The 23,376-nt window shown below is 53.6% G+C and overlaps 3 protein-coding genes across 15 annotated transcripts in view; 1 reads left to right on the top strand and 2 right to left on the bottom strand.

Moving 5' to 3' along the window:
• ZDHHC3 (zinc finger DHHC-type palmitoyltransferase 3) overlaps positions 1–3,599 on the top strand; it is a 60,412-nt gene extending 56,813 nt beyond the window's left edge. Inside the window, exon 9 of one of the 4 annotated variants that reach the window (XM_047826963.1) lies at positions 679–3,599. In XM_047826963.1, the coding sequence (XP_047682919.1) occupies positions 679–821 (143 nt within the window). In that variant the 3' untranslated portion in view covers positions 822–3,599. The remainder of the gene's footprint in view (positions 1–678) is intronic. The other 3 variants (XM_047826942.1, XM_047826953.1, XM_047826972.1) reach the window with 3 other exon arrangements.
• Positions 3,600–4,234: 635 nt separating this feature from the next.
• Positions 4,235–19,791, bottom strand: TMEM42 (transmembrane protein 42). Of its 7 annotated transcripts, XR_007145689.1 has the most exons (5): positions 19,543–19,785; positions 17,593–17,739; positions 11,655–11,845; positions 7,505–7,613; positions 4,235–5,438 (listed from the first exon to the last, which is right to left on the bottom strand). XR_007145689.1 is itself a non-coding variant. In XM_047827052.1 (3 exons), exons 1-3 carry the CDS (start codon positions 19,732–19,734, stop codon positions 11,753–11,755), a joined length of 432 nt encoding a protein of 143 aa, XP_047683008.1. In that variant the 5' UTR covers positions 19,735–19,785; the 3' UTR covers positions 11,494–11,752. The 7 variants fall into 7 exon arrangements, 4 of the variants coding, with proteins under 4 accessions (XP_047683008.1, XP_047683014.1, XP_047682986.1 ...); XR_007145688.1 differs by having other exon boundaries at positions 4,235–7,613; XR_007145690.1 differs by having other exon boundaries at positions 4,235–7,537.
• Positions 19,792–22,462: 2,671 nt separating this feature from the next.
• The window catches only part of KIF15 (kinesin family member 15), an 84,962-nt gene continuing 84,048 nt past the window's right edge, over positions 22,463–23,376 (bottom strand). For all 4 annotated transcript variants that reach the window (XM_047826894.1, XM_047826923.1, XM_047826913.1 and 1 more), the window contains one exon: positions 22,463–23,106. In XM_047826894.1, coding sequence (XP_047682850.1) covers positions 23,044–23,106 — 63 coding nt within the window. In that variant the 3' untranslated portion in view covers positions 22,463–23,043. The remainder of the gene's footprint in view (positions 23,107–23,376) is intronic.

Genomic DNA, 23,376 nt, shown 5'->3' with positions numbered 1-23,376 from the left:
TGGCAGCTGAGTCGCCGCCGACGCCCAGAGGCAGGTGAGTGGGCAGCTTGGGAGCAGCGGCAGGGCGTGTCTGCGCATGAGTGGGGCCCGACGCCGGCCCGGGCCTCCCCACGGCGGCCCCGCGCGCCCCCGGCTGCCCGCCGCATGTTGGCATTAGCTATGCACACCCCCGCTTCCTCAGCCCCAGCGTTGTGTGTACCTGTGCTCTGCCCTTTCTGCCTGCATCCCTTCTTCGTGCTAAGTCGGCTGCACCTGCTGGGGAGGGGGGGGGGGGGGCGCGGCCCAGAATCCCCAGGGAGGGGTCGTCTCTCTAGGGCTCTCAGGGCAGATGCGACGTCACTCCTTGGCCCTGGGCCCCTGGGCGGCCTGGACTGACTTAAGGAGGCTGGGCGGCCCCCCAACACCTGTGGGAGGAAAGGACAGAGGCCTGGGGGGGGGGGGACACGGGCCAGCTCCCCAGGAAGGTCCTGCTTGCTGTGCCGCTCTCCACTGCTCTCCGCCCGCACCCCATCGGCCCCTAGGGCCCCACAGCCCTGACCTGGCCCCAGCAGTCCGTGTCCCGCCGGCCCCCTCGCCCACGCCCTGGGCCTCTGTGCTCTGCCGTGCCGGGGCTGGGGGTGAGCTTGAGGGCTCAAGGCCCGCACCACGCTGACCCTCTTTGTCCCGTTGTCCCTCCAGGGCATCGAGCGCCTCAAACGAAAGCACCAGCCCAGGGAGCGCAGGGCCAGCTGGAAGTCGGTAAAGGAGACCTTTGGTGGGGACTTCTCCCCGAACTGGTTCAACCCCTTCTCCCGACCATGCGACCCAGAGCCTCTCAGTGACAGGGACTGGGTGCGGCAGGTGGCCTCGCTGTCCGACATGGGCAACACGGAGACGACAGAGGAGCAGTCGGAGGAGAGGAAGGATGAGGACTCTGTGGAGGTGATAGATGAGTGAGGCTGCCGTGGAGGGAGGGCCGGACACTGAGAAGCCTCTGGCAACCCCGGCTGCGGGTGTCATGGCCACGGCGTGTCGTGATGCGCCACCCTGCACCCTTGCACCCCACCGCTCCCTGTGGACCCCTCGCTGTCATCGCCAGCCCCTGTGCCCCCTCCTATCTCCCCAGGCCGGGGGGGGGGGGTGGTGGCTGGGGGTGACAAGGGGACGAGAGACTCTCGGGGTCCATCTAAGAAGAGTCTGCCCAGAGCGGGATTGTCTGTTCTTCCAGAGGGTCCTTTGTGACCGGCACGGCCCGGCCAGCAAAGGACGCTCTAAACTGGGCAGCCCAGGGGCAGGGAGGAACTTGCCTTTGGATTTTCCTGGGATGTCTGTCTCCTCTTGGGAAGGTTGGTGCACCGGCTCCTGACTTTTGAGAACAAAGGCCATGATGTTATGACGGGACAGGGCAGGGCTGGCCTCGGGGCCTGGGGTAGACACTGACACCAGGAGACACCAGCCTCGAAAGTTTGCAGAGGCCAGCTGCTCCCAGAAAGGCTTCCCTGAGCCTGTCTACACAGAAGAAGGGCAGGGCTGTCACAGCAGCTGGCACAGGCCAGGCTGGGTCTGAGGAGGGCCCCATGCCCCATACTGGGCTGCGCACACACACGTACGTGCGACACGTGCCCGGGGTTGGAAACGTGGGTTCTGACCGTAACTGTGTCGGGACAGTGGCACCAAAACTCAGCTCCCTTTCCATCCCAAAGATGCTAGAATCGTCATGGAGCCGGGTGGCTTGAAGCCATCCCGCCTTGTGGCTACAGGTCTGTCCATTCACAGACAGGGACGGGGGAGAGGACCTATTCAGAGCTGCTGGGGACTCTCTGACCGCCCCCCTGAGAGCTTAATTAACTTTCCCTCTGGAGGGAGTCTAACAACCCAGTTGTGCAGAACTGACCAGAAATCTGGCCCCTGTGTTTTAGGCCAGGTCTCCTAGGATAGGGTCCAACTTGTCTCTCTGAAGGGTGGGTGGTGGCCAGGGCCTGCAGATGGATGGACCGGGAAGACCAGACAGACGCACAGACAGACTCACGAGCACATGCACACACACGCACACACACACACACCGCACTTTGCCAGGATGAGCCTGGACCCCAGCCACTCCGTGTGAAGCCTGAAGTGTTCGTGGCCATCACTGAAGGCCATGGCAGGGGTCCTGAGGCTCTGAGACCCCATTCCAACAGGTGCCGAAGAGGCGTCTTCCACACAAAGTCCTACCGAAGGGTTCGGGTCTCAGTCTGGTGTTAAGAATGGATTCACCAACCCACCTCCCCTAAGTAAACCTTGGTTCTCTCTGGCCCGTCGTCCCAGGGTCAGCGGGCACCAGCATGGGAGGAGGGCTCAGGCACTGAGGCACAGCCTGCCCGTGCCAGGTCTCTGTCCCGGGCTCCAGGCAGAAGAGCAGGAGCCCCCCCCACCGCCCCCAGAGGGCCTATAGCCCCAGTTAAGTGGGGAAGAAGGTCAGAGTTTGGAGGCACAGCCCAGGTCGCTTAGGAAGGAAGCTTGTGGGAACCGTAGGAAAGAGGAGGGCCAGGCAGCGGCCTAGTTCTCAGGTAGCAACTGTGAAGGGCAGTGACTCTTGTCACAGAGAGACCCCCTGTCTGCAGTTAATGACCCACCAGGCCCCAAGGCTAACTGCTCAGAGGGGCTGGTGTTCACATAGCCACCTGTCTTAATCTCAGCTCAGAGCCCTTGGAAGACGTCCCGTGAGGGGGGTGATGGCAGGGCTCTCGCAGTGACAGAGCAACCGGAAAGGCCCGGACCTCCCACACCCAGGCTGTAGCCCTATCCTCTTGGTCCACATCAGCTTTAATATTTATTAATGACGACGTCAGGAGCCCTGGTCAGCTCCGAAGGCCGTTACCTCGCACTCTGGGCAGGCCACGGCCACTTGCCACTTTGGGAGAGCCGTCCTAAGATCGCAAGAGGCCTGCCATTTGCTGTCCTAGCCCGGAAGGCGGGCAGACTGCATACCAAAGACTCCACACTGCGGCATCACCCCTGGAGGGCAGTTAGAATAAGGGAAGAGGGTTCCCCGGTCGCTGCTGGCAGGCCCGTGCTCAGAGGGGTGTTGAAGCGCCTGCTCGGGGCCATTGGCCCGAAAGCAGAGGCACCCGGCAACCCCAAAGCCAGTTCTGTCTCTGGCTGTGGGAGACATGTCACCTGCGGTCAGACTGGCCTCCTCAACACACGAGCTCCTCTCGTGCTGGCCCTCGGCCACGGCAGAGCCCGTTCTGGGGGCGCAGACGCGTCCGACCCTGAGCTCCCCCCACACCACTGACAGGCGGCCTGCCCTCCGTGGCGGCTGTTGACAGCATAACGCTGTGCTTGCCTCAAACTAACGGGATCGTAACTTGTCCACACATGACGAGGACCACGGGGAGGGAGGCTGGGCGCAAGCTTCCACCTCGTGCTCTGGAATAAAAAGCTCTTTGCTCGACCTTGGTGGCTGGAGTCTCCTGTCTTCGGCCGAAGATCCCGGTCAAGATCTCTGGGCAGTGTCCTCCCTCTTAGGGCAGCTCGAGGGCACCTCTAAGGAGGTCCCTTTTCTCCATTCCCAGTGTGGGACACAAGTGAAAGTCACACACAGGCACCAAGTGATGCATGGAGAGTTACTACTCAGATCTCTCTGGGTCATCTCCTGTGTGGCATTTCCAGCAGAAGGAAAACTTACCTTTTTTTTTTTTTAATTTTTATTATTTTTTTAATGTTTATTCATTTTTGAGAGAGAGACCAGGGGAGGAGCAGAGAGAGAGAGAGAGACAGGATCCGAAGTGAGTCCCGTACTGGCAGCAGAAAGCCTGATGTGGGGCTCGAACCATGAGATCATGACCTGAGCCAAAGTTGGACGCTCAACCAACTGAGGCACCCAGGCGCCCAGGAAAAGTTACCTTTCATGCATTTATCGAACAACTACTGTATGCCACAGAAGTGGGCATTTGGGGCAAGAGTGCCCAAGGTTGAGGGGTTTTGACTTTAGAAGCCAGGCCACTGCCCCTGAATGTCATGCAGATTGCACACTAAAAGACACTCATTCAACACGTGACTCTGCCAGAATGTGTCTGATAGGGTTACAGCCTCTGAGAGAGGGGCGGGGCGTCCTGAATAAGGCTCAATAAAGAAGCCCGACCAGGGAGACTGAGGGGCTCAGTCGATTGAGCGTCCCACTCAGCTCAGGTCATGATCTCACAGTTCGTGGGTTCGAGCCAGCGTCATGCTCTGTGCTGAGCCTGCTTGGGATTCTTTCTCTCTCTGCCCCTCCCCTGCTTGCTCTCTCTCTCTCAAATAAATATTAAAAAAGAGAAAAAAAGAAAGCCCAACCTCTCAAGAGGCCCTTGACCCGGGAAATTCAGAGGATCAGATGGCTCCCCAAGGGCCCACGTGATGCCCGGCACAAGATACTTTAAGAAACTTGTTGGCAGAAAGAAGAAAATGACCCAGGGGACCACACAGTCATCTTGAAGCAGTCTGAGTTTTAATTAAAAGCATATTGATCATCTGTGCTCTGGAGGGCACAACACCAAGGAGCACCTTCGGTGAACGAAAAAGGGCGTTCAGTCCACACGAGGAGGTACCTCCTCCCGGGAAGACGAACCTGCCCCCCACCCCAGAACAGACCCCTGCTCAAGGGAAGGGGGACCTGCTGGCCACGGGGTCTCCCTCCCCTGTGCCTGCCCAAGTCTCCCAAGCTGGGCCGGCCCACGCCCTGCAAGAGCCCGTCCGCAGACCTGGGCACCTCAGGGTGGGCTCCTGAACGGCCTGCTGGCCATGCTTCCAGACCCACTGGGGCATGGGTGGGCAAGGTGGGAGGCTTCAAGTGGGGTGCCCCTTGGGGGGTATCTGCTTTACCCCAAGGTCAGGAAAGGGGACCTTGTTTGTTTTTTAATGTTTATTTTGTTGAGAGAGAGAGAACGAGTGGGGAAGAGCAGAAGGGGACAGAAGATCCCAAGAGGGCTCTGAGCTGTCAGCACAGAGCCCGATGCAGGGCTCAAACTCGCAAACCTTGAGATCAAGACCTGAGCCAAAATCAAGAGTCAGCCGCTTAACTGACTGAACCACCCAGGGGCCCCCAAGGGGCACCTTGTTTAAAATGCTCTTCTCCCCGGCTACTCAAAGTTGGAATCCCCTTGACTGACCTGATCTTTCTACGCCCTGAGGTGGAGGCCCCCAGGGTCCCAAAGGCAGCGTTAGTCCCGGGGATCAGTGGATGGGGAGGACCCAGGGGTGCTGGAGTAAACGGTACTCGCTTGGCCGAGAGGGGCTGGAGCGTAGAGGATGGAACCGAAGCAGCAGATCCGGCAAATTCACAAGCCGGCCTGGGGCCCCCACCCGTGGCCGTTCCCACGTGAGGCCTTCCTGCAAAGGGGAGCACGTCCCTTCATTCAATGCAGATTCCCAGCCTCCACCGCTGGGGGCAAGGGCACCGGTCCAGGACGCTGCCTGTACGCGCACCTCCAGCTGATCTGCTTGTGAAAAATACTGCATTTCAGGAGCAGTGGACACCTGTGTACAACTTGGATCAGTCTCTGAGAGCGGCTGGGGCCTCCACGAGTCTTGGGGGCGGGGAGGGTCTGGAGACTGGGTTTGTGCTGGAAAATTCCTGGGAGAGGGAGGAAAGGGAGGGAGGGGGCGGGCCCCCACCCGACAGGGTCTCCAGTTTCTCTCATCTCGCTCCGGTGGGTGTCCACTCTGAGGTTCTTCTCACGTCGTGGGCTGGATCATAGGTGGATTCAGTGCGTGCTGGGGTGGGGACCCCACGCTCTCAGCACAGAAATGCCAGGCGGGGTGAGCAGCGACTGGGGGTGCTGGGAGCCCCACTCCTGGGGCCTCTCCCCTCTCCCTCCTGGTATCCTGCCGACCTGTGCTCAGGGTCCCGGACAACACCGGGTAAAGCCTAGGACACCGCCCGCCCACAGGTACCAGCCAGGCGCCTCTGGTAGCTCCCGGACCAATTCCTGGCGAGCACGTCCATCTGACACACGCGTGAGGGGTGGGCATCAGCGTCCACCCCAGTGGCACAAGGGGTTGCCAGCCCAGCCTGGCACCCCCGCCCAGTGTGGCTCCCCAGAGCATCACAGAACACATGGAGGGCGTGGCCTGTCCGGACAGGCAGGGCGCCCAGGAGGGCCTGTGCACCCACTCACCGTGTGACCTGGGACAGATGCTCACGTTCTGTGCCTCAGTTTCCTCCTCCATGAAATGGTGATCGTTAAAATGTTTATACCTATTTGGGCATCTTCTATTTTGGAAATTAACTGGGAATGGCCCGCATCTCTCCCAAACCCCGATGCATCCCGGCTGGACATTCTTCCACTTTATGGAAACCAGAGAAAGGGCAAAGCCACTTGAGTTCCTCTTTTATTAGTATTCTTTTCTGTTTATTTTTGAGAGTGAGAGAGGCAGAGCATGAGTGGGGGAGGGGCAGAGAGAGAGAGGGAAACAGAATCGGAAGCAGGCTCCAGGCTCTGAGATGTCAGCACAGAGCCCAACGTGGGGCTCGAACCCACGAAGTGTGAGATCATGACCTGAGCCGAAGTCAGATGCTCAACTGAGAAAGCCACCCAGGTGCCCTGAGTTCCTCTTTGAAAAGCACTTACAACAGTGCTTGACACATAGTAAGTGCTATATAAATGCAAAAATAAATGAGCAGAGGGCCCTAATGTAGACTTTTGATGTAATCTCTAAAAGAGGCTGTACAGGCAAGTGCAGGGCTAAAATGACACTTGTCACAAATCTCTGAACCTGTGGCCTGGGTTCGACCACACTCCTCCCCCTTCTGTCCAGAGCATGAAAGTTCTTTGCAAACTCCATCAGGCCTGGTGAAAACCACAGTCACGCTTCCCTCTGTCTCCTGAATATTAAAGACACCAGTTTATGGGGCGTCTGGGTGGCTCAGTCAGTTTAGTGTCCGACTCTTGGTTTCAGCTCAGGTCATGATCTCACAGCTTCGTGGGCTCGGAGCCCTGAGTCGGGCTGTGCACTGCCAGCTCGGAGCCTGCTTGGGATCCTCTCTCTCTGCCTCTCCCTCACGCTGCGTCTGTCTCTCAAAATAAAGAAATAAACTTAAAAAAAAAATTATGTATATACATAAAGTTTGTTAAATTCGGGCTTTTACAATGTGCCACAGTTCCTGAAGCCTGTTTTGGAGGCCGTTTGGTTTTCATTTATAAGGAGCCTCAAAAGACAGTGCGGCCTGGGCCTCCAGGGTCCTGTCAGACAGCACGGCTGGACGACACGGTCCACCTCTCCTGATTCAGAGGGAACGAGAGCCACCCCACGCCTGGGAGTGGTCAGAAGGGACACAAATACACGGGAGAGAGACGGACAGAGGGTCCAGCTGGAGAGGGACACACACACCATCTTAACTGAGGACCCAGGCACCTCTCTTCTCTGGCTGCAGGTGCCCTCCTGTCCCACCTAGTGGCCCACCCCACCTGTCCCTGCCCTGTGCCTCCAGGCCCCATGCTGATGACAGAGCAATTCAGGGAAAGGGAGGTGGAAGGTGAGGCTGAGCCCCAGTGATACTCACACTTTCAGAAATCCCAATGGACGATTCTAGTTCCTGCAAAACAAAGCAAATCCCTCTTCCAGGTGTGCTGGGCAGCCTCCTGCCTGTGGAACGCCCCGGTGCCTCGCTTCTAAACAAAACGCAGGAAAAGTGGTGAATGTCACCTCTGAGGTTAGGTTACAAGGAGCCTTCGGCTTCCGCCCTGGGTGCGGCCACCCTCGCTCTCGGGCTCTGATGGGCCGATGCCCGGTGGGGACCTGTCCTGGGGAGAGGCCCACGGGGTGAGAGACCGAGGCCTGCCGCAGCCGCGTGCAGGCAGCCTGGGCCGCCCCCCCCCCCCCCCCCGCCCGCCCCCCAGAGGCCTGCAGGCCGTGAGGGGCCCTGATGGAGTCCTGGTGAGAAGCCACAGGGTTGTGGTTTGAAAGCACTGCCCTCGCGGGTAATTTGTTGCGGGGCAGCGGGAAACTAACGCCCTAACTGCTGCATCCAGTTTCCCCCACCCGCAGTGGGAGCCCTAGTTAGGCAGTCGCGACCAGAAGCCCCAGCTGGTGGCCGTGGCTCCACAGCCAGCCCAGCAGGCCCACTCGAGGTCACACATTTCTCACGGTGAAGGAGCAGTAGCGGTAACGGGGCACCTGACAGGGGAAAGTCGTCAGGCCCCCAGCAGAGGACCTCGGAGGTCAGCTGGGGTTCAGAGATTCCCAACCTCGTGACCTCATCTTCTGTCACCTAAACTTGGACGTGACTCTTGCGACACCTGGGCGTTCTGGTTGCTCCTGCTTGGCTCACAGCCTGCAGGGCTGGGCTGGGCGAACGTCCCGAGGGAGCACTGCGCCGGGAGTCAGCAGAACGGACTCAACCACCGCCTTGCTGGGCAGCCTCGGGCCACCGGCCCCATCTCTCTGGGCTGGTTTCCTCATCTCTGAAGCAAGCAGAGTGGGCTCAGCCCGCTGCTTCCCAAACCCCAATGCTGGTGAGCGCCACCCAGGAACAGGCCACCAACGGGCCCCGGCCGTGTCAAGCACTGTAGCGGGAACTTGTTATATGCGGCCGAACCTCCTAACAACCCCCCAAAATGAGACGACCGAGCCTCCAGTCGCCAGAATGTGCCAGCGCAGGAGGGGAAGGAACAGGCACGTCTTTCCGTGGACATGGAAAGACCCGGCGGTTAGGGCGGGTCAGCAGCCTCTAACTGGGATGAGCCGGCCGGCCGCGGGGAACGGGAGCCCCCACCGTTTACAGAGCACACGCTCACAGCCGCCTGGCAGAGGGAGCACTTCAGACTCACCCAGAGATGGACACTCGTCGGCCGGCCACCCACATGCAAGCACAACCACGTGGCTAGAGTCCCCGCGGGCCCCTGGAGAGCGTTTTCAGTGTGGCCGGGGCTCCCCGGAGTCTAGAGGCCTGCGAGTCTTTGCACAATAATCCCAAGAGCTGCCTCTTCGTTGTCATCCCCTCAAGGGTACAGTGATGTGGCTCAGAGTCCACACTGCCATCGGCTTTAAGAAACTACCACTGGATGGGGGGGCTGGGTGGCGCAGTCGGTTAAGCGTCCGATTTCAGCCAGGTCACGATCTCGCGGTCCGTGAGTTCGAGCCCCGCATCAGGCTCTGGGCTGATGGCTCGGAGCCTGGAGCCTGTTTCCGATGCTGTGTCTCCCTCTCTCTCTGCCCCTCCCCCGTTCATGCTCTGTCTCTCTCTGTCCCAAAAATAAATAAACATTGAAAAAAAAATTTTTTTAAAAAGAAACTACCACTGGTGGCGGATGGGGACAGTATCAAAGAACACCCGTTATGTGAAAAGGCTGTGGAAATATTCCTGCCTTTTTCATCTACGTATCTGAATGAGGTCAGATTTTCTTCATAGATTTCAACCAGAAAAAAAATGCATCTCAAGGACTGAATGCAGGGGGCGCCCGGGTGGCTCAGTCGGTTAAACATCCGACTCTTGGTTTCAGCTCAGGGCGTGCGTGACCCCACAGTTCGTGAGTTCGAGCCCTGAGTTGTGCTCTGTGCTGACGGTGCGGAGCCTGCTTGGGATTCTCTGTCTCCCTCTCTCTCTGCCCCTCACCCACTCTCTGTCTCCCTCTCTCTCAAAAATAAATAAACATTTTAAAAAACACAACTGAATGCAAAAGCAATTGGGAAAATCCAGCTGAATTCTACTAAGCCAGATATTAACAAGATTTACAGAAATGTAAAACAATGCTACTCTCTTCTCTACATTTTAGGCTTCCAAAAAAATATAGCTGTTTTTCATAAAAATACGTTATTTATGTAATGGGCGGAGAATTTATTATTCTTCTCTCAGAAGAAAATAAATATTTTTTTAAACTTCTCAGTTTATGGAGCACCTGGGTGGCTCAGTCCGTTGAGCATCCAACTTCGGCTCAGGTCATGATCTCACAGCTGGTGAGTTCGAGCCCCGCGTCGGACTCTGTGCTGACAGTTCAGAGCCTGAAGCCTGCTTCGGATTCTGTGTCTCCCTCTCTCTCTGCCCCTTCCTCATTCGCATTCTGTCTCCGTCTCTCTCAAAAGTAAATAAACATTAAAAATAATTTAACTTCTCAATTTACATTTCTGAAATGGTAAAAATTTGCAGGTAGAAACGTCATAACCACAAGCTGACTGGGGTCTTCGATAATTTGTAAGTGTGTAAAGGGGACATGAAACCAAGCTGCCTGAGTACCGCTGCTCTGGGCAAATGGAGTTTCGTGAACCGAGTGGACTTTGGTGACCAGCCCTCCTGTCTGCCCAGGACTGAGGGTTTCCTGGGACACAGCACGCTTAGTCCTAAAACCAGGAATGTCCGGGGGGAACTGGAATAATTTGCTCACCCAAACTGAAGCCCAGCCAGAAGGCAGGAGGGGACCTTCTGTGTAAACCATTGGCAGCTGGGGAAGCTGAGGCTGGGAGAAGTGGGGCCACTGGGAGAGGCTGGGTTCTAAGCTCAGGTCAGACCTGAAAACCTGCCTTCAAGGGGCACCTGGGTGGCTCAGTCGGTTAAGCATCCAGCTCTTGATCTCAGCTCAGGTCTTGATCCTGAGTCCTGAGTTCAAGCCCCGAGTTGGGCTCTGTGCTGGGCACGGAGCCTACTTAACCCGCACTCAGAATAGACATCAGCAAATGTGTATTTCTTGACAGTTTTGACGGGTTGACCAGGAATAGCACTGTCGCGACTGGAACAACACTATTGTGTGGTTCAGATGCCAGCTGGGGTAAAAAACCTAAAACCTGCCAAACAATTGGTGAACGATACAAGGCAGCATCAGTGAGGCACCGGCCCAATGCCCACCCCCAAGGCTCCTCACCTACCTTCTGGTTCCTGGGGCCCCAAGATCTGCAGCCCTGCCCCCCCCCCCAGCTGCCTCCCCAGCTGCCTCCCCTTCCGGGGAGGCCTCAAGGCCTCCTCTGCCCCGAATTCCCAGGTTTAATTTTCTGCTCAACGTGGATGACTCTCCTGTGCCCCCTGCTCTCCGTGCCCTCCCTGATCCCCCCGAGGGAACCGGGCCTCCCTCTTGTGAAACGCTTTGCCGGGGCCTTTGCCACACGTGTCGTGTCACGTGTCCCCATCTGCTTTGCTGCTGCCTGCTTAGCCCTTGCCGGGCTCTGCCTCAGATGGAAGGGCTCACTTGCCGTGGGCGGCCTGGGGCAAGCGGCTTCACCTGTTTGTCCCACTGGGAAGAGGCAGGGGCCACTGCCAACTCTGCCAGCTATCGGAGATCCTGGGGTGTTTTAGAATGATTTTTTTTAATGTTTTATTTATTTTTGAGAGAGCGCAAGCAGGGGAGGGGCAGAGAGAAAGGGGGACAGAGGATCCGAAGCAGGCTCTGTGCTGAGGGCGGCGAGCCCAACGCAAGGGCTTCAACTCACGAGCCCTGAGATCATGACCTGAGCCAAAGTCGGTCACTTAACTGACTGAGCCACCCAGGCGCCCCCTGAATCCTCTTATTTAGGAATCAGATTCCAGACAGGATGGAAAGTGATCAATACCCACTGTAAAAACTAAGTCTCTCCCACCCCAGACCCTCAGACCCTCTCTCCAGAGGCCACCAGTATAAAGTATCTTTCCAGTTTCCTCTGCCATAGACATTTACTGCCATAAGCGGGAGCTTTCTCAACATCCCATCCTGTACGAGCTCTCTTTTCCTTCCCCCGCTAAAACATACCTTGGAGTTGATTTCTTAACCATCCAAGTAGATGTCATTCTCTTCAGCGGCCACTACTGCCTCTGGGCGGGCCTTGAAGTTGTTCCAGACCTCATACGTCACTTCCTCGCACATGTCTTTGCACTTGCGGGTGACAACATCTGTGACATAAATCTTCCAAAGCCAACTGCTGGGTCACAGGATACATACACCTGGAATTTCAGTACATGCTGAAAGAGCCTTCCAGAGACTGTGCCAGTGGCTCCCATAAAAAGATGGGAAGATGCCTTTAAAAACCAACCAACCAACCAAACCCTGGCCACTCCCAAACTTTTCATTGTGGCCAGTCTGATAGATGGATGGATGGATGGATAGATGGATGGATGGATAGATAGATAGATAGATAGATAGATAGATAGATAAGCTAGATAAGCAATCTCAATGTTGTTTCGATTTTATTCCATTACCACCGCCCCCCCCCCCCATCACAAGTAAGACTGAGTATCTTTTCATAGAATACTCTCGGCTACCTAATACTGTGCCCTTATCTTTTGGAGTGTGGGTCACGTTCCTATAGATCCACAGGAGCTCTTTTTAGACTTCAGAATATTCATTACCTTCTGACTCTGAGTTTTGCTACACATTCATTTTTTTTTTTTTTAACTTTTATGGAGTCGGTTTATCTTTCCCTTTGTCTCTAGGTTTCCTGTTTCCTTGGAAACATCTTCGCGCCAAGATTACTTTTCACACACGCCTTCATTTTCCTCTCCTTTACAGTTTCATCTTTGACCCTTCTGGAATTTATGGCGGAATAAGGCATGAGGTAGGAACCCTGCTTTATTTTTCTCTAAATAGTAACCAGGTGTCTCAATGTCGTGAATGGCACGATCTCTTTTAGCAACATTTAACCACGCCTACCACCATTGCCCAGGTCCCTGGAATGATGTGACCTTCGAGAGGCCTTGGAAAAACAAATGCAGTGCTGCTCCTGTGAGCCCAGAGAGGCATTGCACGCCAGACCACTGCAAGGTGGGTGGTGAGGTTACTGGACCAAGCCCTGCGGAAAGGGAGCCTCACACAGCACAAACCCCCTCCCACCCACACCCCAACGCTGGGGACCAGTCCTTTACAGGATAGATGTTTTGCAAGTATTTTCAGCCTCTGGCATGCCTTTCTCTTTTCTCCTCACTGTGGTCTTATTTGCATTTCCCTATTACCAGTGAGATTGACGCGTTGTGTCTGTTTATGAGCTGTTCAATCTTCATCTTCTATGAATTATCAATTCATATGCCTTGCCCAGTTTTCTCTTGAGGTGTCCTGTCTTTTTCTTAATGACTTAAAGTTTGGGGAACTTTGAGAAAAGAACTTCTACGAGCCCCTTCCAACCACGTCCAGCCACCTACCTGGCTCTCTGCCCGCGGACGGCCGTTCCTGACCTCTGCAGTGAGATGTCCGCATTCCTTGCTAAGCCGACCCTCACTTGCGCATCGGACCCCAGCTCACCAGCTCCAGCTTGGGCTCAGTGCTCTTTTTTTTTTTTTTTAATTTTAGGTTTATTTTATTTATTTTGAGAGAGAGAGAGAGAGAGAGAGAGAGAGAGAGAGACAGCATGAGTGGGGGACGGGCAGAGAGAGAGAGAGAGAGAGAGACAGACAGACAGGGAGAATCCCAAGCAGGCTCCATGGTTAGTGCAGAGCCCAATGTGGGGCTCAAACTCACGAACCATGAGATCATGACCCCAGCTAAAATCAAGAGCTGGATGCTTAACCAAATGAGCCACCCAGGTGCCCCTAGGCTCACTGTTCTTTAAACAGCTCCCCTTCCTGGGGTGCCTGGGTGGCTCAGTCGGATGGGCATCTGACTTTGGCTCAGGTCATGATCTCACCGTCTGTGGGTTCGAGCCCCACATCGTCTGTGCTGACAGCTTGGAGCCCGGAGCCTGCTTCGGATTCTGTGTCTCCCTCTCGCTCTGCCCCTCTCCGACTTAAGCTCTGTCTCTGTCTCTCTCCACAATAAATAAATACTAAAAAAAATTTTTTTAAACAGCTCCTTCCCTGCACCTTCAGTCTTCTCACTGATAGATCACTGCCATCAGCCTACCTAAATATGCTATTTCTCCTCTCACAACCAAAAATAAAACCAAACAACCCTCCCTCTCTTGTCCCCATCTTCCCTACCATCTACTGCCCCTTTGTAGAAAAACTTGTTGAAAGAGCCTTCACCACTAGCTGTCTCTAATTCCTCCTCCTACCATTCCCTCTTTTGTCTGTTTTGCCCTGCTTTTTCAATTGCGGGCAAATACACATTAACGTAACATTTGCCAGCTTTAAGTTACAATTCAGTGGCATTAAGTCCATCCACAATGTTGTGCAACAATCACTACCATCCGTCTCCGTAACTTTTTTGAACAGAAGCTCTGTCCCCATTAAACACTAACTCCCCACCCTCCCTCCTCCCAGTCCTTGAGCAGCCCCCTGTACTTCCTGCCTCTATGAATTTGCCTGTTCTAGATGCCTCACATAAGTGGGATCATACAGTATTTGTCATTTTGCGTCTGGCTTATCTAACTTAGCAAAATGTTTCCAAGGTTCATCTTCGCTGTAGCCCCTGTGTTAAATCTTCATTCCTTTTTTTTTTCTTTTTAATGTTTTTATTTATTTTTGAGAGAGACAGAGCATGAGCAGGGGAGGGGCAGAGAGGGGGGGGGGGGAGACACAGAATCGGAAGCAGGCTCCAGGCTCTGAGCCGTCAGCACAGAGCCCGAGGTAGGACTTGAACCCACGAACCGCGAGATCGTGACCTGAGCAGAAGTTGGACGCTTAACTGACGGAGCCACCCAGGCGCCCCGATCTTTGTTCGTTTTTAAGGCTGAGTAACCTGTTGTATGTATACATCGTGTTTTGTTTGCCCATCCTTCTGCTGCTGGGACATTTGAATTGTTTCCACCTTCTGATTACTGTTAGTGTTGCTAGGAACATCGGTATACAAGTAGCTGTTTGAGTCTCTGCTTTCAGTGCTTTGGGGTATCTCTCTAGACCTGGACTCACACAATTGTTCAGCTTCTGGGGGAACTGCCAATATGGTGGCTGTTACCATATTACATTCCCACCAACAACGCACAAGGGCTCCAATTTCTCCACTCTCACCAATGCTTGTCATTTTCTGTTTTGCTTGCTTCATTTTTGGTTTTGTGGTAGCCATCCTAATGGGCACGAGGTGGCATCTCACTGTGGTTTAGATTTGCAGTTCCCTAGTGACTCATGATGCTGAGCGTCTTTCACGGGCCTCTTGGCCATTTGTAGATCTCCTTTGGAGAAATGCCTGTTCAAGTCCTTCGCCTGGTGACAAGGAAGGGTCCACAAGTTCACTCTTTCGCACACAGAGATCCAGTTTTCCCAGCACCGGTTGTGGAAGAGGCTGCCTTTTCCCATTGAATGGTCTTGACATTCAATGTCAAGTCTTCTCAAATGGCTTATTTCTGGGTTCTCTATTCTGTACCCTTGGGTCCTGTCTGTATGCCAGTCACTATCCCGTTTTCATTATGCAGCTTTGCTGTAAGTTGTGGAATCGGGGATGTGTAAGTCCTCCAATCCTGCTGTCCTTTCTCAAGACTGTTTGGAGTCGGGGGGCCGTTGAGGGTTGATACGAATTTTAGGATGGGCTTTCCTATTCCTGCAAAACACCAAGCATGGAAGCGGGGCTGGACACGGTGGACTCGAGAACTGTTGAGATGCGAATATTTGGGGCAACTCAAACAGGGTAGGTGCAGGGGTACTAAGGAGGCACCGAGAGAGAACTGGAGAGGTGGGCTAATGCCAGATCCCACTCAGTAGGAGCCACAAAACAGTGTTAGGAAGCACATCTGTCACCTGTGCAATGAGCAATAGAGGAGGGCAGTGAGGGTGCTATGCGGGCGGGAAGGAGGGGACAGCCTTGTCCCCCGCCCACCACCAAGTCCCTCTCGACTGCAGGGAATGTCTGAAGAAGACGTGGAGGTGGTCAGCCTCAGGAGAGCTGAAGGGGGCGCTAGGACACCAGGGGAGCCCCCCGGAGAACTGGAGGTGAGCTTCGCACGTGAAGCTATGCACAAGAGAAGGTGAGGCAGCACACAGGCCGTGCTGAACTAGGAATTACACACTGTGTAAGAAACAAACAAGTCACAGGGATCTGGGAAAGAAAACCAAAGGACAGACGGGGCCTAAAGGGGAAATGGGGGTGTGGGAGCAGCATCTGGGCCAGTTTCCTTTCCCAACAAGTAAAATAAAACTAGGTCCCCAGAGGAAGGTCAAGTTTTCCTCCTTGTGTACCAAGAAAACGGACAGACCCTCCTGAACGTGAAGGGCACCAGCCTGGGTGACATCAGGAAGGAACTGTGTGCTCCAGCTCACAGACAGCAGAGCGCATGGGCCCCAGGCCCAGGGGGCGGGAGGCGGGGGCAGCTCTTAACTCCATTCCAAGAACTGCAGCTCACCTAGGCTGCTCCCTCGCACTCCAAAAAATTAGGAAAGGCGGCGGGGGGGGGGGGGGGGGGGAGGCAGGAAAGAATAAAGATTTCGCACCTGCTCCTTTTGACTGACAAAAACAAGTGTTTATTAATCCAGTTTCCCTTCCCTTGCCGCACTGCAGAAGGGCCACACAGATGTCCTGATACATCGGCGTGAAGCCGTCAGAAAGCTCCACCAGCAACGGATTCCGATGCGACGCGACAGGACTACGATTACAGCGTGGTCTCAAGTCCCTACGCCAAGCAGACCAACCCCGGGGTCTCCAGCGTCTGCCAAGGGGCACTGGGTGGGCCCAGGAGCGTGAGAATCAAAAGCACTGTGCGGGTGTCATCAGGGCTCCGGGCAGAACACAACTGTGGATGTCCTTCCTGATCCAGAAGCTCCGGCTGGCCACACTCCAGGCTGCTAGGTCAGAGGCCTGCTTCCCTTGGGGGCGCCTTCCTCTGGCTGACGCTCAGATGGCTGCACGCCCAGATCGCCCTGGGAAGTGGTCCCCCCACACGCCAGCCCGTTCCTCGGGCCGCCACGTTGTCTCTCCAGCCGGTCCGTCCAGTCAACCGATGTCACTGTTGCTTGTGTGGAGGGGCCTTCCCGCTTGGTGGCAGCTTCCTGTGGATCAGGCTGAGTCCGCACAGGATGAGGAACACACCTCCCCACCACAAGACCTCCTGGCACTCTCCATACAACACAAAGCCCAGGAAGGCCTGTGGGACAGAGACCGCTGTGAGGCCAAGTAGACACGTGCCCGCAGAACTTGACCACAGCGGGCAGGCACAACCTCACTCCCCCCGTGCCTGACTTCCCTCCTGGGGCAGGAGGAAAGGTCTGGAGCTGGAGGTCTGGAGCCTGAAACCCAGCTGTCACTTTCCACAAGGCACTATCCATTTCTGGCTCGCCCGGAGAGGTGGGGGGAGTGTACCTTTCTTGCAGCATTGGCCCCGAGCAAAGTGCACAAGAAAGATTCAAAGAGGCCAGCAGCGAAGGCCCAGCACACAGCCGGTGCCTGGTGTTTGCTGATCCAAACAGGCCTGCCACGTCCTCCCTCCCTCGACGGCAGGACTGACTGGGCTCAGCCCCACCTGGTTGACATCAGGCTGTCGGAGGAAAGAGCGTCCACCCTCCACGTCTCACGCTCAAGTTTACAGACCCCTAGGAGACAGCTTGCACAGAGGTTACAGAGACATCAGCATGAGGGCTGCAGCCTGAAGGGGCAGCAGGCAGGTGGGCTTTTTTTTTTTTTTTTTACACTTGGCCTTCACTCCCAGCTAACACTTGAGGATTCTACCAAGTTCGAGATCAGAGGAGCAGCCACCAGGGCTCAAGCCACAGCCCAATCTCTACTTCAGCTCTTGTCTTTCCTCCTATCTGGGAGGGTGGGTTCCCCAACTCACCCAGGACCCTCCCAGAACCCAGGTTTGGGACAGGGGTACTGACTGTACCCTCAGGCTACTCACCGAGCTGAGGATGTTTGAAAAAGTCACCGTGACAGATGCAATGGCCGAAGACATGGAGAAACTGAGGCCCCGGCTAAAGAACGTCCACATGAGAGAATTGGTGGTGGCCATCACGATAATGCCTAAGATGCAGAAGACCATGTTCACCTGCGGGAGAGAGTGTCACTGCAGCCGCGCTCGGCCAAGGCAGACCCGCAGCCTTCCTCCCAGCACACCCAGGGCCCTGATGGGCAGCAGCTGGGCCCCTTCTGAGATCCCACCAGAGCCTGGGTGGGCCGTTCCTGAGCTTTCCTGCATAAGACTTCACTTAACGCTGTGCTCAGCACACCCGTTTTATAGCTGAAATAAACCCCGAGGAGACTTCTTCAGCCATCTTGCCGGCCATGTGTCCTTGGGAAGAGTAAACTGCTAAGCCATAACCAGTAATTTCTCTGGAACACCAGTCACTTGTTGGTGCTAAAAGATCAGTGCGAGACAGCCAAGCAGTTATCGGTCAGTATGTCTTATGAGTAAACCAGGGGCAGAGTCCTCACTTCCTGGGATCAGGTAAAGCATGAATTAGCCCATGCAGGCTACAGGACACTCAGGCCAGTCCCGCTGGGCATCCTCCAGCTTTTTTTTCACTCTGTGCCAGGCCCTGTGCCAAGCATTTCAAGTGCATTCTCATTTAGTCCTTACCTTTACTTTACAGATAAAGAACCTAAGGCATTACATAGCCTGCCTAAAGAGCCAAAGGCTGGTGGTAGTCACCAGGATTCAAACTCAGGCAGTGTGGCTCCATGCTCTTAATCAGGACACAGCCCTGCTGTGGGAAGGGAAGCCACCACTGACTTGACTACTGATCCCAGACATCACTGGGAGAATCCGCGGCCTTTTTTTCTTTTCCTTTCCCTTTTTTTTTTTTTTTTTTTTTAAAGGCGAGAGCCTGGAGGAGAGGATCTTAAATTAAGCCTCCTACACAAAGAATATGCAAAACACCCTTGCTTGATTTTGAGTTAGAAACCTTCCTGCAAACAGAGCTGCTTCCTCTGGGGGTGGCCATCCAAATATCAGGCTCTTATTTCTTACAAGTTTTCCAGCTGCTGAAAAAAGAGTGTCTTAAGGAAAGTGTGTCTTTGTATAATTTTCACAAAAGCATTCTTTGTGCCAGAGGCAGTCTGCTTATATAGTCACTAAGGCCTGGTGCACAACTAAAAAGACTAGAAAACCTCATGGTTCAGAGTCACTCTGCATCACTTCAAGAATTACACCTAACAGAACGCTAACCTCAAGCATAGTGGTTCCCACTGGATTGGCCCTAAACAGGCTTACCCGCCCCTTGGCCCCCCCCCCCCCCCCCCCCAAGAATCAGTCTGTAGGCTGTCCAGGTAAGGACCTAACCCTGGGTTGCAGATGCGATGAAATCCCTCCAGCAGCAGAGGAGAGCCTGTGACTTGGGATGGGAGGGGCAGAGATACACTTCAGCAAGCGTGGGGAGGCAGTTTAGGAGTTCTCGGCATCAGGGATGGGAATGTCCAAAATGTTTCTCTGTCCTCTCATGTCTAGGTGTCCCAAACTCCCAATTTTCTGGGCAGCAGGGTATATACTGGTCAAAACACCCGTTAATTACGGAGCAAAGATGGGCAGGGCAACAGGCTTCTCACCTTGAGTTACGAGGAGAGAAACGTCCAGGCATAAGGGGCTTAAAATGAGAGGTAGAGAGTGGATGCAGGAAAGCGAACTAACCCAGTCGGAGGGCAGAGTTTAGGTCCCTGGTAGGGAAGAGGCTCCGGTCTCTTACCGCCTACACGGGACGAGGATTGGAGGTGATTTAGAATAGAAGGATGCTCCCCCGCCCCAGCGGACTGCAGCGCTCGGCAGCTGACCTGGCGAACAGACCCCGCCCCCCCAGCGCCCCCCATCCGCCCGGACCCACCCGCCCGCCTGCCGCAGCGGCGCCCCGGGCTCGACCTCGCTGCCGAAGGCCAGCTTGGCGGAGGCGGCGGCCAGCGCCCCAAACGCGCCGGCGCACAGGCAGTTGACCACGCCCCAGAAGCGGCGCCGCATCGCGCCGGCCTGGAGGTGCGGGGGGAACTCCGCGGGGGCGTCGGGGTAGGAGGCTGGGCACACGGCGCCGCCTGGGGACTGTAGCCTCTCGGCCATGGTGCCCGCTGCCACCTCTCCCGGCTCCTGGGGCACCAGCCACCGGCAGGACCGAGCGCGCGCCGCCATTGGGCGGTGGCCTCACGTGACGCGACGTTCACGTGATCAGGGCAGCCAACTAGGGCGCGGGGAGGGCCTCTGAGGGGCAGGGCAGGGGCGGGGTCGGGGACCGGGGCGGGGCGGGGCGGAGACTAGGTAGCCTGGGTGGGGTGGAGGGCAGCCAGCCTCCGGCGTTGAGTTTAGGTTAACCCGGGAGCTGTCCGGGCCTGGCGTCTGAAGCCCCGGCGGTACTGTGTGGTTGCTGTTATAGAATTAACTGTCCATGACCCGGCAGTTTCAATCCTTGCCAGAGTGTTGCCCAGCTTCGGCTTTCCCTGGGATTTTGTTAAAAATGCCCAATCCAGGCCCCGCCCAACTACCATTGAATCAGAATCTGCATTTCAACAGGAGCCCCAGGAGATTGACCTGCACCTTCCAGATTGAGGCGCAAAGTGGAAAGACGACTCAGTAGAGGGCGCTAGAGATCTCCACGACTCAGGAAGAAGGCGAGCTCGGGTTAGGGTTTTCTGACAAATCAAAAGGCGCAGATGGATTTTGAATATAGTGTAAATCATCCATATTCACTCCAGTCAGATAACCAGGATTAACATTACTTCTAATTTCCTATGCACTTAAATGTTTAAATATTATTAGAGTACTTGCTATGCATAGTTTTATATATAGCACATGTTAAAAATAGTTTATGTAATCTGTATGAGCCTTTTTTATTTAGTATGATTTCACACTGAACTGTTCAGTAGTATTTTTTTTTTTCCATTCAGAAAGTTTTTCATGAAGTCCTTCCTTGCCCCCCTCTCTCACAGGGGGGTTTGTTTTGTGGCTCAAATTAAGGCAAAGATAATCCTGATAACTGCTATTTATAGGCTGAATTGTGTCCCCCTCCCCACCCCAAAAAGATACGTTTAAGTCTTAATCCTCCACACCTGTGAATGTGACCTTTCCTGGAAATGGAATCCATTGCAGATGTAGACAAATTAAGAAGTCATTAGCATGAGCCCTAATTTCACTGGTGTCCTTATAAGAGACAGAGTCACAGGGAGAACACCATGTGATAAGGGAGGCAGATTGGAGTGATGCATCTACCAGCCAAGGAATGTCAGGGGCTGCTGTCAATACCGCGAGCTAAGAGAAAGGCATGGAACCGATGCTCCCTCAGAGAGAACGGCCTTGCCACACCTTGATTTCGGGACTTCTAGCCTCCAGAAATTATGAATCAATTTGTTTTCAGCCCCCCCCGCCTTTTGTAGTAATTTGTTCTAGCAGCCCCCAGACATTCCTATAGGTGAGTGAGTTGAGACCCAAGCCTCTTTAGTACCAGCTTCAATATTCCAACCCTTCTCCACCTTCAGGGCATTCTCAGTTTCTACTCTCTACCTTACACAGAATTTTATTATTCAGATTTTATTTTTAAGTAATCTCTTCACCCAGCGCGGGGCTTGAACTCACAGCCCCAAGGCCAAGAGTTGCATCCTCCATCAGCCGAGCCCACCAGGTGCCCCCTGCATGAATTTTAATTCCTTTTCTGTTTCTGGCTCTCAAGGATTTACTATTACTCCTTGAGAATTCAACTAGGCACTAATTTTTTTTTAATGTTTTTATTTATTTTTGAGACAGAGAGAGACAGAGCATGAGCAGGGGAGGGGCAAAGAGAGAGGGAGACACAGAATCCGAAGCAGGCTCCAGGCTCTGAGTTGTCAGCACAGAGCCCGACACGGGGCTCGAACCCACAGACTGTGAGATCATGACCTGAGCTGAAGTCGGACGCTTAACCACCCAGGCGCCCCTAAGCATTAATTTTTTAAATTGTTTTTCCTTGGCTTTATTGAGGTATAATCTACAAACCATAAAATGAAACCATTTTGAATATAGTTTAATTTTTAGTAAACTTACAGAGCTATGCAATCATCACAACAAACCAAATCATTTCCCCCCTATCAAAAAGTTTCCTCCTGCCCATACGGTCACCGGCTCCCATCCCCAGCCAACAGCAACCGCGGGTTTGCCTTCTATCTCTATAATGTTGCCTTTTCTGGACCTTTCCCATAAATGGAATCATACAGTATTCAATCTTTTGGGTTTGTCTTCTTTCACTTTTTGAGGTTCCTTATGTTGTGGCATTTGTCAGTTTGCCTCTTTTTTATTGCTGAGTATCTTGTTCTATGTAACAAATGCTTAGTATCATTAGTCATTAGGAGAACATTTACATGATGAGCCACTGCACCCCACCGGGATGGCTACAGTAAGAAACCTGACCAGAACAAGGGCTGAAGACATGGAGAAACTGAACGCCCTGCTGGTGGGAACATAGATGGTGCAACCAAATAGCACATCTGGAAAAGTAAACTGGCATCTTAAAAAGCTAAACACAAACTTAGCGGCAATTCCACTCCTAGGTGTCTACTCAACAAATAGGAAACGTAAGTCACCACCCAGACTTCTATACAAATATTTATAGCCACATTATTCAGGGTAGCCCCAAACTGCCAACGGCTCAGATGTTCATCAAATGGTGAGTAAATACAATGTGGCCTATCCTTTCAATGAGATATTCACAACAAAAAGGAATGAAGTGCTAACACACAGAAGTTCCTGGGGGACAGCAGGCTTTGTTTGCTGTGTTCACTGACAACCAGTGCCAGGCAGAAGACGGACGCTCATTAAGTACAAGTTGAACGAACAAGCCTTTAATTCAGCTTTCCTAAGTGAACAATGTAAATCACTTCACGAAACTGTGTTTAAGGGATTTTATTACATTTTGAAAACTGGCCATATTTACAGTCATAAAAAAAATGCTCATGAGAATAAAGTAGGAATACAAAATAACCTATATTAAACAAGTTTGCCTTTCACACATGCTACGCGAACATGAACCTCATGGCAAGTCCTAAAACCACCACATATTGTTAGAGCTTCTGCTACAGGCCTCCGAGGAGAGTATGATAGCATCTCAGGAAGAAATGACCTGGCCAACACCCACTGCAAACCTTAGCTACAGGTTTTTATTTTAAAAAGGCAAAAGGTTTTCCCAGTATTTACAGTCGATTTAAAGCTCTGAAACGGGGTGGTAACTTCTAAGCCCACTGCCACAGGGTGTGTGTGGATGCAGAACTTGAATGTCAGCCCTGCTGCCCCACACGCAGGAATCATGCTCTTAATTCGGCTCTGTTAAATGCACAAGTGTAGGTCTTACTTTTGCAAGAAGAAAGAAAGCCTCCCAAGAGGTGATGCCTACGTAGTTGACCGAGATCCTTACGATTCATTTCTTTTCTTTTCTTTTAAAAATACATTTTCAGCACGCAACTTTTCGGTCTCCTAGGGAACAGCATTTTTTTAAAAAAGGAAAAGAAGAAAAAAATTCAGGCTCTAAGGCTTACAGGAAGATATTCTTTGCATTCATTAAGTTTATATGTCAAATTAAGATGACAATTTTCAATTCGTAAACTACTAAATGTTAAAAGAGAAGCTGATGTGTAAGAGTATGATAACGGATTGAATGATGCTTGGAAATGACAATGACTGATTTTTTCTTTTTTTTAATTCTAAGTTCCCCCCCCCCAAAAACAGTTAAGTGATTCAATGATT

The sequence above is a fragment of the Prionailurus viverrinus genome, chromosome A2 (assembly GCF_022837055.1).
Source record: "Prionailurus viverrinus isolate Anna chromosome A2, UM_Priviv_1.0, whole genome shotgun sequence".
Taxonomy (NCBI): Eukaryota; Metazoa; Chordata; class Mammalia; order Carnivora; family Felidae; genus Prionailurus; species Prionailurus viverrinus.
Note: the sequence above shows the minus strand (reverse complement) of the source record. Positions and strands in the feature narration are given on the sequence as shown.

Coding starts and splice junctions, on each gene's coding strand:
- TMEM42 (XM_047827021.1), bottom strand. CDS start 19,734: ATGGCCGAGAGGCTACAGTCCCCAGGCGGCGCCGTGTGCCCAGCCTCC. Junction 17,740..19,542: donor AGCTGGCCTTCGGCAGCGAG/GTCGAGCCCGGG, acceptor TCTCTCCCGCAG/GTGAACATGGTCTTCTGCAT. Junction 16,760..17,592: donor TTTCAAACATCCTCAGCTCG/GTGAGTAGCCTG, acceptor GTGCGGACTCAG/CCTGATCCACAGGAAGCTGC.